The 17,077-nt window shown below is 44.3% G+C and overlaps 1 protein-coding gene across 1 annotated transcript in view; it reads right to left on the bottom strand.

Moving 5' to 3' along the window:
- Xpo5 (exportin 5) overlaps window positions 1-17,077 on the bottom strand; it is a 39,325-nt gene that overhangs the window by 2,987 nt on the left and 19,261 nt on the right. The window contains exons 15-29 of the mRNA XM_041655334.1: window positions 14,354-14,509; window positions 12,653-12,694; window positions 12,141-12,230; window positions 11,187-11,386; window positions 9,885-9,984; window positions 8,965-9,146; window positions 6,751-6,851; window positions 6,063-6,159; window positions 5,416-5,552; window positions 4,089-4,186; window positions 2,758-2,804; window positions 2,231-2,328; window positions 1,658-1,720; window positions 1,028-1,110; window positions 581-688 (exon numbers count right to left, since the gene is read on the bottom strand). Coding sequence (XP_041511268.1) covers window positions 581-688; window positions 1,028-1,110; window positions 1,658-1,720; window positions 2,231-2,328; window positions 2,758-2,804; window positions 4,089-4,186; window positions 5,416-5,552; window positions 6,063-6,159; window positions 6,751-6,851; window positions 8,965-9,146; window positions 9,885-9,984; window positions 11,187-11,386; window positions 12,141-12,230; window positions 12,653-12,694; window positions 14,354-14,509 — 1,602 coding nt within the window. The remainder of the gene's footprint in view (window positions 1-580; window positions 689-1,027; window positions 1,111-1,657; window positions 1,721-2,230; window positions 2,329-2,757; window positions 2,805-4,088; window positions 4,187-5,415; window positions 5,553-6,062; window positions 6,160-6,750; window positions 6,852-8,964; window positions 9,147-9,884; window positions 9,985-11,186; window positions 11,387-12,140; window positions 12,231-12,652; window positions 12,695-14,353; window positions 14,510-17,077) is intronic.

The raw sequence follows: 17,077 nt of genomic DNA, 5'->3' as shown, positions 1-17,077 counted from the left end.
GGGAAATTTAGTCAGACCATTGTCTCAAAAGAAAAAGGACTTCCACAAAGCCAGCACATTACGTAGGTTCAAAACCCCGTGCCATTGTCCTTGGCTTCTCATCAGCCCTCATTGTTCGCCATGCTCAGAGAGTCCAGTTTTATCCCATGCTTTTTCAGTCACAGTCCAGCTGGCCTTGGTGAGCTCCCAATAGATCAGCTCCACTGTCTCAGTGGGTGGCTTTGTGGGAGCCTAGCCAGTTTGGATGTTCACCTTCCTAGGAATGGACGGAGAGGGGAGGACCTAGGACTTACCACAGGGCAGGGAACCCTGACTGCTCTTTGGACTGGAGAGGGAGGGGGAGAGGAGAGGGAGGAGGAGGAGGAGGGTGGGAGGAGGGGGAGGGAAATGGGAGGCTGGGAGGAGGTGGAAACTTGTTTTTTTTTTTCTCCTTTTCTCAATAAAAAAAAAATGAAAAAAAAAAAAGACTTAGGGATGTAGTCCAGCAATAAAGTGCTTGCCTAGCATGCTTGTAGCCCTAGGTATGTCTCCCACCATCCCCCCAAAACAAACCCATCCCCAAAACAATGAACAAGCATACCTGTTTGAGGAGAGGCCAGCAGAGCTGTGTGGTTGCCCTCTGGCAAGACAGAGTATCCTTCCAGGTCAGAGAACTAAATGCTGTAATTAACAGTGCTGTGCAAATATCCTGAACAAGAAGGAAGAAAGATAAAAATGGGAAATAAATATTTTTCATCTGATTGCATTATACATCAAGTTGGGCCTGTAGTACCAGCAGTCAACCTGGGCTGTGAGTTCCAGGCTAGCCAGAGTTATGCAAGTGAGACTCTGTCTCTTAAAAAAAAAAAAAACAAAAAAACAAAAACGGGGGGTGGGAGGGGAGAGAACAGGCAAAAGCTCAGTCCTACAGAGGCTAAACACCAGGTTTCTGTAACAGTGCGCCTGCATTTTACCGAGAACATCTGCCCAGAGCAAGAAAGTGGAATCTGGACCAGGAGAAACGGTACTATCTGTCCCCTCTACCCACCTCGTGCTTCATCAGGCATTTGCCCAGGTCTGTGAGCTCTGCCACAGATGAAGGGGTTACTTCAGTGGCCATCATCTCTTCATCTGTAAGCAATGCAGGCTATTATTAAGCTTCATTCTTTCACAGCAGAGGAATACCCAATGGGAGTGTCCTCAGCTGACTGGTCCTGAGCAGTGCTACATAGCCCTCCCTGCCCCAGGAAGGCTGCTGAAGCTCAGATGTGACACACTCACATATGATGGTACCCAGAGCACTGCAGGAGATACTAGGATATTTCATATGTGAGTCCATGCTAACAGGCATGGGTTCTGTTACAGGAGTATAAAAGGAACAGCACAGTCCCTTCCCTGGCAGCCTACATAGTGAGGGAGACAATAATAATAATAATAATGAATAAATGAATTTAATAAAGGAATTCAGGTAGCTGAAATAAACAGGAAGAGATTACACAGGGTTTGGGCATGTGAGGTTCGGCAGATTAGACATGAAGGCCTCTTGGAGGAGACATTTGAGCAGAGACTTAATGAGCAAGAGCTTAGAGTCATGTCTATCCTGGATAGAGGAAACAGCATAGACTACAGCTAGATATATCCCAGCTCTTTCTCCAGAGGGGAGCCACAGATGACTCACCATCTCCATCCACAGTGGGAGCAGCACTGTGCTCAGCAGTCTTCTTTGACACACAGCAGGCCGCTGGAAGAGAGCACAGTTACTAGACCAGAAGAAGGCATCCACCCACGGATGACAGTCACCTCTCCAACTGATCTCAGGCCACTTCTACAAGGAATAAATCAGCTTCACCATTAGAAGGAAGTATTCTGAGAGGACCCCAACCAGACTGTGGGTCCCTCTTCCAGTCAGACTCCTCTGAGAATAAATGACCAGGGAAGGTGACTAACACATCCTTAATGACTTTGGGAATAAATGACTAATATTGAATTCTTCAACGTTTCTGAAAACAGAAAATTGATGTTCATGTCTAAGAACTGAACTTATAGCTATCTTGATCAAGCTAGAAAGTTACTGCAAACATTAATTCAAGTTCCTGTTTTGGATCCATGTCTTCTTATATGGCACAATTTAGTTTACAACTCATAAACTGACTTAAGAACTACTAACTTCTGCTTGTCAGTGTGAACCTCTACCACAGCCTAGCCCATGTGGGGTGGCTGAGTGAATTCCCGACCCCCACATGCCACTTACTGATTAGGTCCATGACTTCTCGGGTTAACATCCTCACCAGTTGTTCCTCCAGCATTTCTTGAGACTCAGGGTTGTCCTCTGCAATCTCATCCTCTCCACTGCCGAGAACCAAAAGGCAAGTTCCATGGGAGAGCAAAGGGAGCAAGAACAAGGAAAGTAGTGACCTCACTCACCAGCACCTGCCCCAGGTCATCCCTCTTCTGGCTCTACCCAGATCTGTATTCTAAAGGTCCATCAGAGGTGGACAGTAGTCCACTGAGGGACATTATCTCTTGTGACTCTGCTTGGTTGGATGGAGGGCTCAGGATCAAAATCCAGAGTAGGTAAGGGGAAGAAAAGCTTAATCTCAACATCAGGTCACTCACTGGTAACAGCCTGTCCAGACACAAACCATCCCATGCAAGCTTGGAATGACTATACCACTGCTATTTTAGTCCTAGGCTAGTCGAAACCCAGCCCACCCCTTCTTCCTCTACCCTCCCAAAGCTGGCTGCTGGCTCACCCGCCAAGGAGTGGGCACTCCTTACCACAGCACACTCCTCTGGTTGATGACGTGCCACTTCTGGGAAAGTCTCTGGAGAAAAAGGAGGAAGTGCTAAGATGGAGAGAGGCTAGCACATAGCCTACTTCTAATTTTTTTTTTTTTAAGAGGCTCTTACTCTCTAGCCTAGGTTGGCCTAGAACTCACTATAAATCCCAGGCTGGTCTTAAACTTGTGAGTGATTATCCTCCTATCTATCAGCTTTCTTAGTGCTGGGATTATAGGTATAAGGATCTATACATAGCTGTTAAGGTTTACTTTAGGCAGAACTAATTGTCAAGAAAGAAATTCCTTGTATTAACTTAGAGACACTTTCTAAACTATAAACTTTATTGTACCAAAGCCCAAATATTAAAAAGGAATCTAAAATAAATAGGAACTTGAATTAACTTAGCAATACCTTCTAGTATGATCAAAATAGGAAAGAGTTTAATTCTTGATCATGAACATCAGTTTCTGTGTTCAGAAATGTTGAAGAATTCAATATTGGTCATTTACTGTCAATACAAGGTAGTCAGGGATATGTCAGACACCTCCCTGGTCATTTATTCTCCCCCTAGCCCTAGCGGACCACCAAATACAATGGAACAAAGATTTAGTTTCTATAACCTTAATCCACTAATGACATGGACACATGCCCCATATCTCTTAGATTAATGATACTTTCAGAAGTTTTGGGTCTCTCTGGGCACAAGTGTTCTCTGTTGAGCTAGACTGTTGCCTCATTCCAGAGCCAAGGACAGACCCAGGGGAAACAGTTCCTTGATCACTTCTACTTGCAGCAAGATGGGAGCAGAATTTACACTTGAAGGCAGCCCACAGCAACGATGCTGAGTTCTTTGGGGCTGTTTAACCCACAGCAGCAGTAACCTCCTGGGATGGTGCTGTACAGCCAGAAGGGCAGGGCTGTGACAAACTTTCAGGGTCTTCTCAGGCAAAGATTCAAGAGCAGGCATCCATCTCTGTGTATTTGGTATATGTGGCTGTTTGGTGTGGAGTGTCTGCACATATGTGTAGAGGCTGGAGATCGATGTCAGATGTCTTTCGCCTATCACTGCCCGCCTTACTTTCTGAGTGTGATCTCCCTGAACCTGGACTTATTAACATAGTCTCCTTGGCAAAAGAGCTCCAGGGTGCCACCCATCTCTCTCCTTCCCGGTGCTGAGGTTACAGATGTGTGGCACCACATCAGGCTTTCATGTGTGTTCTGGCGATCTAAACTTATATCCTTATAGCTGTGGGCACTATGGAGAACATCTCCCCAGTCTGGACCACATATTTAAGAGTATTTTTGTCCCGCTTCCCTGACTCACTTACCATGTGGAAGTAGGTGAAGAGAGGTCCAAGGATGGGAGCGATCAGGGTCTCATACTGTTCTGGGGGGCAGAAGAGCACGAGGGGCTTCACAAAGACACGTGCTGCCATGAGTTAAGTTTTAGCACATAAGTAGACACTTCGCTTTCCAGCCAATAGGCTATGCTCCTGGGCAGTCTACTATAGGGCTTTCAAGACAAAACCAACATCCCGTGATGGTCCCCTCATCCACAAGGACCTTTCCTGACAGGCAGTCACAGGAGGTTAGGATGATCCTTCTTACCTAACGTTGCTGTTTTTTCAGACTCAAGTATATCAACACCCCTCTTTGTCCTAGAATCATAAGCTGTACATATACTCAATTCTTTTGTATTCTTAGCTTAACCGCCTTCTTATTTATCTAAACATTACTGCCCTGGGTTGCTAAAGAGTAGAATTAAAGACACCCTCATGTAAAAGGTCTGAAAGATGATGAGGTCTTGAGTGTTCCTCTCAAAAGAAAGCACGTAGCTGGGTGTATAGACATTTGCCTGTAGTTCCAGCTAAAGGAGGCTAAGGCGTAAGGGTCACTGTGCCCAGGAGTCTCAGGTTAGCCTGGAGGACAGTGAGATTATCGCTTAAAACAAAAATCAGAAGCCAAGTGTGATAGTGCCCAGCACTCAGGTGGCAGAACCTGGCCAAGGCTACAGATACCCTGTCTCAAAACCCCAAAGGAAATAAATACAAAACAAAAGCCAGCTGGTGGGGCATGCCCAGAACCCCAGCATTCAGGAGGTAAAGGCATGTTTAGGGCTAGCCTAGACTTCACATATTAAAAAAAACCAAATCAATCAAGAAAGGAAGCACCAAGCAAAATGTAGAAAAAGAAATAAATTAGAAAATACACACACACACACACACACACACTCTCTCTCTTCTTTGATTTTTTTGAGACAGGGTTTCTCTGTGTACCATTGAAGCCTGTCCTAGCACTCACTCTCTAGGCCAGGATGGCCTCGAACTACCAGAGATCCTCCTGCCTCTGCTCCTAAGTGTTGGGATTAAGGGTGTGCGCCACCACAGCTTGGTTAAACTTTTACATTTCTAAGAAGTAGGTAGACAATAATCTATAGCCAGAGAAAAGCTCATAGGGTTTTATAAGATACCTTGTCTTCACCCTGACCTATCTGCCTGTCCCCTGCTATTTATCTATCTGAGCCCTTCTCTGTAAAGAGGTCAGGATGTACCGAAGTGCACAGTCCCACCTGTTCCTTGCATTAAGCTTTCTTTCCCTCTGTCCCATCTCTAATTTTCTGACCTTCTGGGTTTCTTAGGGTCATTTCAAGGATATGAAGCATAGATTTGAGCCGGAAGTCAGGAATATTGTTCAAGTTGACGAAGGCTGAACCAAGGAGCTGTGTAGCAAGGTCCTCTACAGTGTAGAAATCCTGCTGCATGGAAGGACCTGCCTTCCCCAGGATGTGGTAACTGTAAGGCAAAGATCACACTGACGGCTGTGCTCATTTATCAACAAGTCTTTAATATTTGGTTAACTGAGGCTACAGCTCTGAATACAATCTGGACGGAGCCAAGTATCACTAAACCCCACAACCAAGACCCAAAGACAAAGACCTGGCTAGACGCTTCTCACTGTTCTATGAGAAATATGGATATTCCTATGGCCTGTGAATACTGCTATGACTGTTTCTTACAGACTACAGCATTAAGGAGCCAGAGCAGATGGAATCCCGCTTCTCTAACTCTTGAGCCTCATCATTATGCACTAGAAATACACAGTGGGCATAAATCTGAAGTCATGGCTAGGACTGTGAGGTGCATGCAACAATTAATATCTAATGCAGGAAGGCAGGTTGTTCCCGTGGACTTAACGCTGCTACCAACTTGCCTTACCTCACCTCTACACTACAATTCTGATCCAAAGTCTCTGTGTTGCCATTCCTACCAAGGAAGCATGGAGCAGCAGAGATAGGTCCTTACCAGTTTTCATAGAGGATGCCAAAGAAACGCTGCATTCTTTCCAAAGTACTTTTGTAGACAGGGTGTTCGTTGACTTCCAAGAGAGGCTGAGGCAATCCTACCAAAAAAAAGGTCCAACAACCACATGTCTATGTCTGTGAACATGTGTACTGTATTCCAAAGCAGCTGACCATTCAGTCTCGGAGGAATACTAAGAGTTCTCGGTGGGAAGGTGTTAGTCCTTTCCCTCCGTGCCAACCTTTCCTAAATGGGGACTAGACCCAGGGCCAGGCACATGCTAGTTAAGCTATATTCCCAACCAAGTATCTCCTCTTGCATCAGACATAGTTAGTTTCTACTGGTTCATCAATAACCAATTTCCCAAAGGTACAAGATGGAAGAGAGGTAAAAACACACGAGACAAAACGTGCATTAATATAGATTAATTTAAGTTCTAAGAGATACTGGGACAAGCCTAAACTATAGGCTGAGCTTTTATAATTAATAAGTTGTCTCCATGTTGTTTTTGTGAGATGGCAGGAATAATTAGGGGGAAAGCAGCTCAGAAGACTCTCATAGTTAAGATGAAGAAGAGTGATGACACATGGGCTCTTTTAGGACCTCCAGGAGCTCCACAAATACATTTCTGGACAGATGGTCGGTCAGAGGAGGTTAGGATGAACACAGCAAGGAGGCAAAACCTTCTTACCTAATATTGCTGTTTTTTCAGATTCAAGTATATCCAAAACTTTGGTGAAAGGCTCTGCCATTTTGGCTATCATTTCTGGTGTGTATAAAGTATTGTGGGTTCTGAAAAAAAGTAAGGATGTTGTGGAAACATATAGTTAGTCTTTCCAATAAATTTCCCATCAGCATTACTCATAGCAGGAGAAAGGAAACAAACCTTTAGGTATCCCCCGAGAAATGTGCGTCCTTGAAGCCGCTAACTACAGTGTACAATCCCCAGGGCCTAAAGACACAGCAAACGCTGAGATAGCGAGTGACTCAAAACCAAATCCTACCGGACTCGAGATGGTGCTTGACACCACCAGTTTTCAGTGGTACTGGATGAGAGAAATGCCAGTGACACTGTCTGTGCAAAGAACAGGACACAGAGTAATATGACCCATCTTTTCACTTCCTGTCTCTATGTATGGAGCACAGACCTGGCAAAAGTCACTAGAGCTTCTAGAGGAACAAATCCAAACATGCTCCCCATCAGAATGACTGTTGCTAAGGGACAAGGACTGTGGACAGGACACACCTCCTGCGCACTAATTACATCACTAGTCCGTTTCCCACTATTGCCTTTTTGGAGCGATAAGGAAATATTCAACATCCTTAGTCATCAGAGAAATGCAAATCAAAACAACTCTGAGATTCCATCTTACACCTGTAAGATTGGCCAAGATCAAAAACACTGATGACAACTTATGCTGGAGAGGTTGTGGGGGAAAAGGGAACACTTCTGCATTGCTGGTGGGAATGCAAGCTGGTACAGTCCCTTTGGATGTCAGTGTGGCGATTTCTCAGAAAATTAAGAAACAACCTTCCTCAAGACCCAGTAATACCACTTTTGGGTATATATCCGAAGGATGCTCAATTGTACCACAAGGACATGTGCTCAACTATGTTCATAGCGGCTCTGTTTGTCACAGACAGAACACTGAAACACCTTAAATGCCCCTTGACCGAAGAATGGATGAGGAAAATGTGGTACATTTACACAATGGAGTACTACACAGCAGAAAATAATAACGACAGCTTCAATTTTTCAGGAAAATGGATGGAGCTAGAAAACATTATTTTGAATGAGATAAGACAGATACAGAAAGACAATTATCACATATACTCACTCATAAGTGGTTTTTAAACATAGAGCAAAGAAAGCCAGCCTACAATCCACAATCCCAGAGAATTTAGACAACAACACTAAGAGAGACTTACATAGGTCTAATCTACATGAGAAATAGAAAGTAGAAAAAGACAAGATCTCCTGAGAAAATTGGGAACATAGGGACCTTGGGGGAGGGTTGAAGGAGGAAGATAGACAGGGAGGGGAGCAGAGAAAAATGTAGAGCTCAATAAATATCAATAAAAAATGAATAAAAAAAGAAAAACTCCCCATTATCTTGTTAAAATTCGAAAACTGGAGGGGTCCCTAATTCTGCTGGTCTCACAGTGAAGCACAGCTCAAAGGGGAAAGACAGCTTGCGTTCCCATGGCTAGCTGAACCAGTGGATGCTTGGCCTACCAGTATTCAGTCATTGGTGAGGAATTCACATTGGTGCCCATGGACATGCCCTGGAGAAACATTACAGAAATAAACTATTCTATTCCCAACAAGCCATTCCCTTACTGGTAAAATTTTAAATAACCTTAAAAGTAGGCATGCACAATGAAGAGGCAGAGAAAAGGGTTAGGAGTACCTCAGCGGTATCCTGCTGCCTTGAATACATAAGGCTCAGTTTAGCCCCAGCAGTACCATCAAAATGACAGCAAGCCAACAAACAAAACAAAACCCCAAACACTATTTTCAAAAAATGATAAAATAAGCTGAGTGGCTGTGGCACATTTGTTTAATCCTAGCACTCAGGAGGCAGAGGCAGGCAGATCTTGAGGCCAGCCTGGACTACAGAGCAAATTCCAGGATAGCTAGAGATACACAGAGAAAACCTGTCTCTAAAAACTAAACCAAAAACAACAAGAAAACACAATCAGAAAGCACTATTCTGGGATTATTTCAATCGTGTACATCTAAAGAGTACACCTTCCACAGAGAGAGAGGATAGCTGTCTTTATAAAGAAAGCTCCTCTCTCAAAAGAACCAGAACCTAACTCAGTATCACCACTTTGATCAGATATAAAGATTAAAATTTTGAGATTCGTGGGGTTAAAATAAATACAAAATATTCTGACTCACCTTACAAGGGCAAGCAAATTGTCAAGAAGTCTCAGGATCTGCTCTGTGCAGGGGTTACGGAAGATCGGATTTCCACTAGGTGTGTAACCCACCAAAAAACCCCCAGCTCTGGCCTCTTCTAGGTCGGAAGGCCAGCTAGTTCGTCTCAAAACCCCGAGAATGCCATGCACACAAAAGGTTATCTACAGAGAAAAATGGGAAACAGCAGGGAGTGAGAGGCAAAGCATTATGTACTCATGGTGACAGCACAGCAAGAGAGGCAGAGAGAGGAAGAAGCCTGTGTCTCCCACCCCGGCAAGATTCCTTTCTTTTCTTTATGGTCCAGTTCAAGAGGGGTCTTTTCACTGCCACTTTGGGACCCTGGTAGCTCTGGAAGCTTCCTTCTCATCAGGACGTCCTTCCAGGGTTAATGACCCTCTCATGGTGGCTTGGATGAGCTCTACTACCAGTGTGTTGAAATGGCCACTTGACCTTCCACCTGGGACTCCAGAGCTTGCACCCTAGCCCCCAACCCCACATGCCAGGCTGATCCTGTGGCTTTCACTGCAGAGGTTGATCTGAGTGCGATGCACTGGAAAGCCTCAGGCCATCACTTAGGACTTCACATGCCAGAGAGCAATAGCAGGGAGGACTCACCCTGCGACCAAGTTCTGACCTACTTCCTCATTACACCTCCAGTCTTCCGAGCTACTTAGGAATCCTTAAAGCCAAAATAATGACTTCATAGAAAAGACCATCTGCTCTGTTGTGAGAACTAACTCAAGAATTCAAGACTAAAGAAGAAAAGAAAGGAGAAGCTTAGGGCAAGAGGAAATCCTGGGTTTCTCACCAGCAAAGACAAAACAAATCTGAGAACTTGTCAATGGCCACACCCTACTCCTGCCCGTGGCAATGTGACTTCCCATTCCCAGCAGTCTTACTCTGGCACGATTTGCGCCACATGGATCCTCCACAGCTGGGTCACAGGCTTTCACATCAGCACCCACATAGGCAATGAAGGCATCAATATCTGTCAGCACTCTGAAGGTTGGGAAGAAGAAAAGTACATCATTTTTTTTTAAGATATAGATTTACTTTATTTTTAGCTAAGTGTATATCTGTTTGCCTATTTGTGCAGGTGGAGGCCAAAAGAGGCCATTGGGTCCCCTGGAGTTAGTTACAGACAGTTGTGAACAGTCAACTTGGTGTTTAGCACTGAACTCTGGTTGTCTAGAAAAGCAGTAAGCTCTTATAACCACTGAGCCATCCCTCCAGCCCTACATCATAATTCAAAAAACAAAACAAAAACAAACAAAACAAAACAAACCCCAAAACCAGTTTTTTCCTTGGAGTGTTTGTTTGCATCTATGTCTGGGTACGAGTGTGTCTGGTACTGCAGAGATCAGAAAAGGTACTGGATTCCTTGGGACTGGAGTTACAGGTGGTTGTGAGACACCACGTAGATGCTTGGAAATGGATGAACATGGACCCTCTCCAAGAGGAATAAATGCTCTTTTAATATCTGAGCCACCTCTCTCGTCCCCCTCCCCTCCAGAATGGACTGAAGGCCTGCATGCGCCACAGCTTCCCTGTATCATGACAACTTCCTCCACAAGAGCTAACAGCAGATAGAGCAAATGTGACTTTCCCTGGTGTGCAATCCCAGCCCGTGAAAGGAAGAAGACAATAAGGACCAGCAGCTGAAGGTCATGCTGAGCCCTGTGGTTACAGAAGACCCTATCTCAAGAAACCAAATTTAAAAGCTAACAGATTGTTAGACACCAAACATCAGTTTTTATAGTGAGAGAAATTTAATCATATGAATTATAAGCTGCCACCTGAAGGTTTATGTTAATATCTCCACTTCCAAATATCACTGCATTTTTTTACATATTTATCTTGCATAAATTAAGAAGTTGACAAACAGGTTCTCTACTATGTGGACAACACAGGTCAATCACTGTGATTATTTCTCCAAAGGTGTTGAGGCTGCATGGCACACACCGCATGACTTTACGTGCTCTGTCTCTGCCCACTGCTTCCCCCCCAAACCTCCATGAGCAAGGCCACATTTCAGATAGGACATTAATGTTAATGCTGGCACAGCTCCGCATCTTTACACCCTCCCCAGACTGGTACAGCCCTGCATCCTTACACCCCTCCCTCACTCTGGCACAGCTTTGGAAATAGACCAGTTCTACTCAAGTGCAGTCAAAGTTAGTGGTCCCCAAGATCTCCTGTACCTGCACATTTCTTCAGAGAGCCAGATGTTGACCACTGGTGCCATCAGCTCTTCTAAGAATAACTTCTGTCGCTCATAATTCTTAAATTGGTTACTAATGAGAACCAGGGCTTCCATGAGGGCACTCTTCTCCATCTGGGTTAGGAGCAGCTCATTGGAGAGAAGTTGTTTCACATGGCTATAAAGCATGTCAAAATTGGGCTGCAAACACAAAGAAAAAAGGCCTGACTTTCAGAGAGATGGGCCACTCAAGAATGCCAGAAAACCAAGACAGTCTCTGGAGATCAGGCTGTGTAATTTGTTATAATGTCTGTCTGTCTGAACAGTAAGGAGACAGGCCAAAGGTAGTTGTGTCTGGTGCTTTTCTACATCAGTGTTACTGTACCTTCATCAAAATCAATCTATTGTCTACACATAGAAACAGCTACTATGCATTCAGAAGCAATTTCAAAGTAACTTTTCTAAGTGGGCTAATGTTAACGTTTTAAAGAACCCCCACAAAAATTGCTAAAATCTGCATCTGGATTTTCTCAAAAATCAGACAACCACTTGCAATAGGAATTGAAAACATCACAGAGTAAGAGTGTGTTCATTTATAGGAGTAAACTCACTCATTCACACACACAAAATAACCATTTATCTTGAGGAGCTAATTCAATTAAATTTTAAGCTGTATCACTAGGTCAGTGGTTCTCAACCTGTGGGTCATGATCTCTTGGGGGATCACACATCAGATGTCCTACATATCAAATATTTACATTATGATTCATAACAGTAGCAAAATTACAGTTATGAAGTAGCATGAAAATCATTTAACGGTTGGATGGAACTGGATTAAAGGGCCGTAGCATTAGGAAGGTCCTAGGTAAAGGAAGAACACACCAACTCAAGCCATCTACAAAAAGGTCCAGCCACACAGGACTCAGTGGTGACACAGCCAGGGTGCAGCGCTTACCAGAACAAGATCAGGGTAGTCCCGACACATCTTGTTGATGGAAGAACAAGCATGTCTCCTCACATTTCTCACTGCACGGGTCCTGGGGGCCTAGAGAGACAGTCCCCAAATGCAGAAATATCGATACAACTCATTAATGTAGCTGGAAAGCAGTGACAGTCAGTAGATTCATGATCTCCATAAACCTGTGTTCAGATTTGTCCCAGATGCCTCCAGAAAAACACCTTATGACTACATGTTTTGCTAACCCTTCCATACACCAAAGAAAAAAAGAAAAACAAAACCAAGATTAAGTATGAGTATGAGGTATCACACTTAAGCTTACAGTAAGTTAGAATCCGATAATTTAATGAATCGACTTTGCTGGGCATGGCGGCACATGCCTGTAATCCTAGCACTGGGAGGCAGAGGCAGGAAGGCTGAGTTTAAGGCCAGCCTGAGACGCACAGTAAGACCCTGCTTCAAGAAATGACCCCCCCCGCCAAAAAAAAACCCAGAAAAAATGGTCTTACCTTACTTTCTCCAACAGTTTCAAAAGTAACAGATGAAAATAGCTGCGGGGAAAAGAAAATAAATGTTCACTCCTGTGTTTTTAAAAGAACATGGATTCCCAACAAACACTGCAAGCATATTCTTGGCATCAATCTGGTGGCAGTGGAGGCAGCAGGAGGAGCTTCCCACTGGTGCCATGGACGTCAGAAGTCCACTCTTTCAGACATCTCTGTAAGAGGCTCAGGAGCCCCATCTTGACCTTTGCAACATTTATAAAGCAGAAGGGGGGGATTCTCAGACCCATCAGTCTGTGTCATCGGCCAACGACATGTCTCTTTTCTATTTTTTTTAAATGTTTATTTATTTATTATGCATACAATATTCTGTCTGTATGTATGTTTGCAGGCCAGAAGAAGGCACCAGATCTCATTACAGATGGTTGTGAGCCACCATGTGGTTGCCGGGAATTGAACTCAGGACCTTTGGAAGAGCAGGCAATGCTCTTAACCACTGAGCCATCTCTCCAGCCCTCTTTTCTATTTTTTTTTTTTTGGTTTTTCGAGACAGGGTTTCTCTGTGGTTTTGGAGCCTGTCCTGGAACTAGCTCTTGTAGACCAGGCTGGTCTCAAACTCACAGAGATCCGCCTGCCTCTGCCTCCCGAGTGCTGGGATTAAAGGCGTGCGCCACCACCGCCCGGCCCTCTTTTCTATTTTTAAACAAGAGACAGACCACCCGAGTCCATTTTGACTGGTCCTCCGCTCCTTCACTGAAGCAGGGAGGGTGTTTCCTCAGCCTTCACAGTAGAAGGCCACTCGCCTGAGGGCAACTCAAGAAAGCCACTGGACTTCTCTAACTCTCTGTGAACTTCGTGTGGCTGGCATGTGCACAGCATTGTGTCCTCTCCCGAGTGAGCTCTTCCTCCTGGGATGGGCAGGCTGGGGTTCCTTACTCTCTGCACTGCTGCTCCACTAACGCTGATACTGGATCCCTGCTAGAGCTAGGCCCTTCCCAGGTGTATACGCAGACCGTCTCCCATGGTTAAATGTCTAGCCTTTTTTCTTTCTTTTTTACATTTATTTATTCATTTTACATGTGTGAGTGTTTTGTCTGCATGTATGCCTACATCACATGCTTTCCTGGTGCCTGAGACCAGCAGAAGCGTCTAAAGGGTCTCTGGCACTGGAGCAGAGGTTGTGAGCAACCACGTGGGTGCTGGGAACTGAACTCTGGCCCTTTGCAAGCACAGCAAGTGTTCTTAAACAGCACTCCAAGAATCCTACACTTACAGTCTTGGTATGAAGTTTAGACATCTAAACTCCAATCGCCGTATTGGGAGCTACCTTAATTTTAACGCTTTACATTAACTTCAAATGCACTGGAACAGAAACCTGAAAAATTACCCAGCCTCTCACAATTCCCACCACCAATCTAACACACTTGGAAACCTTCCTTAGCTCTCCTTTCTGTTTCCTAGCAAGAAAGCCTACTCACTGCAATACCATATGGGTAGATGCAGTGTCTGTTGATGCCTTTCTCCACAATGGTCCTGAGCACTAAGGTACTAGCATAGAGCCCGATCCACAGGAAGCACCAAGCAAAATCATCTAATAAATGAACACATACGGCTGCCTCTTCAACAATTTATAACATATACTTTCAAACAGTTACAAAATGTGACTCACATTTTAAAATAAAATTTGCAAAGAAGAAAGGCTTATACCTTGGAGAAGACGTGGGGCAGTAACTCAGGTTTGTATGTGACAAATGGGAAGAGTGCAGAAACATTGGTGAGGACACAGGACAGGATGAGAGGATCCTTCATCTCAAAGTTCAAAACCATCTGCAGCAGTTCTATCCCATCACTCACTGGGACTTCCTGGGACAGAGAGGAGAGAGAAGTCAATAGGACCACCACCACCACCACCACAGGCACTGCGTTCTCCTTCTCCTCAGATCTGAGGCTGTGAATATACAATACAGCTGGCATACATGTCCGAATCAACTGCACACACAAGTGGAGTGTTGTATTTTGCTGGGACTGAACCCAGAGCCTCATGGAGACTAGGACAATGCTCTACCACCAGCTAAGCCTCAGATCTTCCCCCTCTACCCCTACTTTGCATCTCGAGACAGTTTAAGTTTGTCCAAGCTGGCCTTGAGCTCAATCTGAAGGCCAAGATAACTTTGAATTTGTAATCCTTCTATCTTAGCTTTTCAAGAAATGGGGATTATAAGCCTGCAGTATGATGCCCAGTTTATACACCGCTTTTTAACTATTAAAATCTAAATCACTGTCCCATTTTATTAAAAAAATTTCTGCCAGGCAGTGGTGGTGCACGGCTTCACCTTTAATCCCAGCACTTGGGAGGCAGAGGCAGTCATATCTCTGTGAGTTTGAGGACAGTCTGGTCTACAGCGTGAGTTTGAGAACAGCAAGGGCTACAGAGAAATACTGTTGGGGATGAAGAGATGGCTCAGTGGTTAAGAGCACTAGCTGCTCTTTCAGACCTAGGTTTAATTCCCAGCACCCACATTGCAGCTCACACTTGTCTGTAATTCCAGTTCCTGGGCTTCTGACATCCTCACACAGACGCACATGCAGGCAAAACATAGATAAACATAAAATAAAAATTAAAAATTACATATAAAAAAGAAACCTTGTCTCCAAAAACAAACAAACAAACACACAAAACCCCCAAATTCCATAAGTGACTACATCACAGAAGGGATATATCATTCCCACCAGACACACACACACACACACACACCCTTAGCTAGAGATTATAGAGATCACTGCTACTGAGGACTGAAGAGGCAGAACTGTGGCAGGACAGCCAGCCAGCCAGCCAGCACAGCAACACACTGTCTCAAGTAAATAAGTAAAATAAATCCTTTTGCTTAAATTTCTAATTAGTTTATTTGAATAAGAGATTTTAGGGGAATGCCTAAATCTGTTGTGTCAAGCTCTATTTTTCTTTTAAGATTTATTTTTAGGGGCTGAAGAGATGGCTCAGTGGTTAAGAGCAATGACTGCTCCTCCAGAGGACCCGGGTTCAATTCCCAGCACCCACATGGCAGCTCACAGCTGTCTGTAGCTCCAGTTCAAAAGAATCTGGCATCGTTATACCAATGTGCATGAAATGAAGTTAAATAAAGTTTTTTTTAAAAAAAAAAGATTTATTTTTATTATCTCTCTGTGTGTAAGTGTTAAGCTGCTTCTATTTGTCGTGGAGGCGAAAAACAGGCAGCCTACAAACCGTCACACTAGCAAACAGAGGCAGGCTAAGTTGTCACCTGCACACAAACACACAAACACACACACACACACACACACACACACACGGGACAAACACTAAAGGCTTCACAAGATGATAAAACCTTATCACCCACGTATTCACCAAATACTTATCTCTCAAGATTAACTCTAACCCAGGGCTGGGCGATAGCTAAGAAGTCAGGTGCAAGATCTGAGATGAAATCACCAGCAACACAGGAAGGAGGAAAATAAGGGCCCACTATAAAATCCAGCCACAGCAACCAGACAGACATCATCAAACCATGAGAAGTCTATCTCCTGCTTCCAAGCAAGATCAGGCCCCCCATATTTATATGCCCACTGGAAGTGTCTGCACTACAGAGGACAGGAAGGGAGTCAGCAGGATTGTTTCCCTTCACTGGTAAGGGAAGTTTTTATAGCACCAGACGCACCCGACTTACTCTTAGGCCAGGGTTTCTGTTTGAGGGCCCTGACTGTCCTTTAACTTACTTGGTAAACCAAGCTGGCCTTGAACTCAGAGACCTGCCTGCCTCTGCCTCCAGAGTGCATGGTTTAAAGGTGTGTGCCACCACTGCCCAGCAATGTACTTACTCTTTTAAATAAGTATAACACTACCTGTAAATAAACATAGCTTGGAAAAAAATGCAGAACCCAAGTAGGTTTTGCTATGTTATGGGCCAAACTCAGAGTGTCTTCATTTCAAACTTAGAAGCAGCCAATAGCCACCCTGAGATCTGTTTACACAGCTAAACAAGAACACATCATGGTGCAATTACCCCAAACTACCTGTGGTTTAATTATTTTGATTTAACTAACACAGCCAGTACAGCATATGCGGCTATCCGGTGACTTAAAGCGAAGGTAATGTTCTAACTGAAGGCGAGCAGGTGACCCCCAGCCCAGATCTTATGCTGCAATCGCACAGCGGAGAAAGCTGATTTATGAAGAGCACCTCTTAGGAAGATCCCTGTTTCTGTCACTGTCCTGGCTACAGTTCAGCCTCCATGTGGCTTCCATGCACTAACAGGCTCAACTAGCCATCCCCTCAAAATAGACACTAAATGTGCAAGGGTTTAGAGTCACAGCTGAGCTTGGTCTCAGTTCTACCATGTATTTTGTGTGCACCTGAGTATGTATTTACCCTCTCAAAATCTGTTTTTTCTTTTG

The sequence above is a fragment of the Microtus oregoni genome, unplaced genomic scaffold (assembly GCF_018167655.1).
Source record: "Microtus oregoni isolate MIOR12 unplaced genomic scaffold, Mior012 000007F_ref0000211, whole genome shotgun sequence".
Taxonomy (NCBI): Eukaryota; Metazoa; Chordata; class Mammalia; order Rodentia; family Cricetidae; genus Microtus; species Microtus oregoni.
Note: the sequence above shows the minus strand (reverse complement) of the source record. Positions and strands in the feature narration are given on the sequence as shown.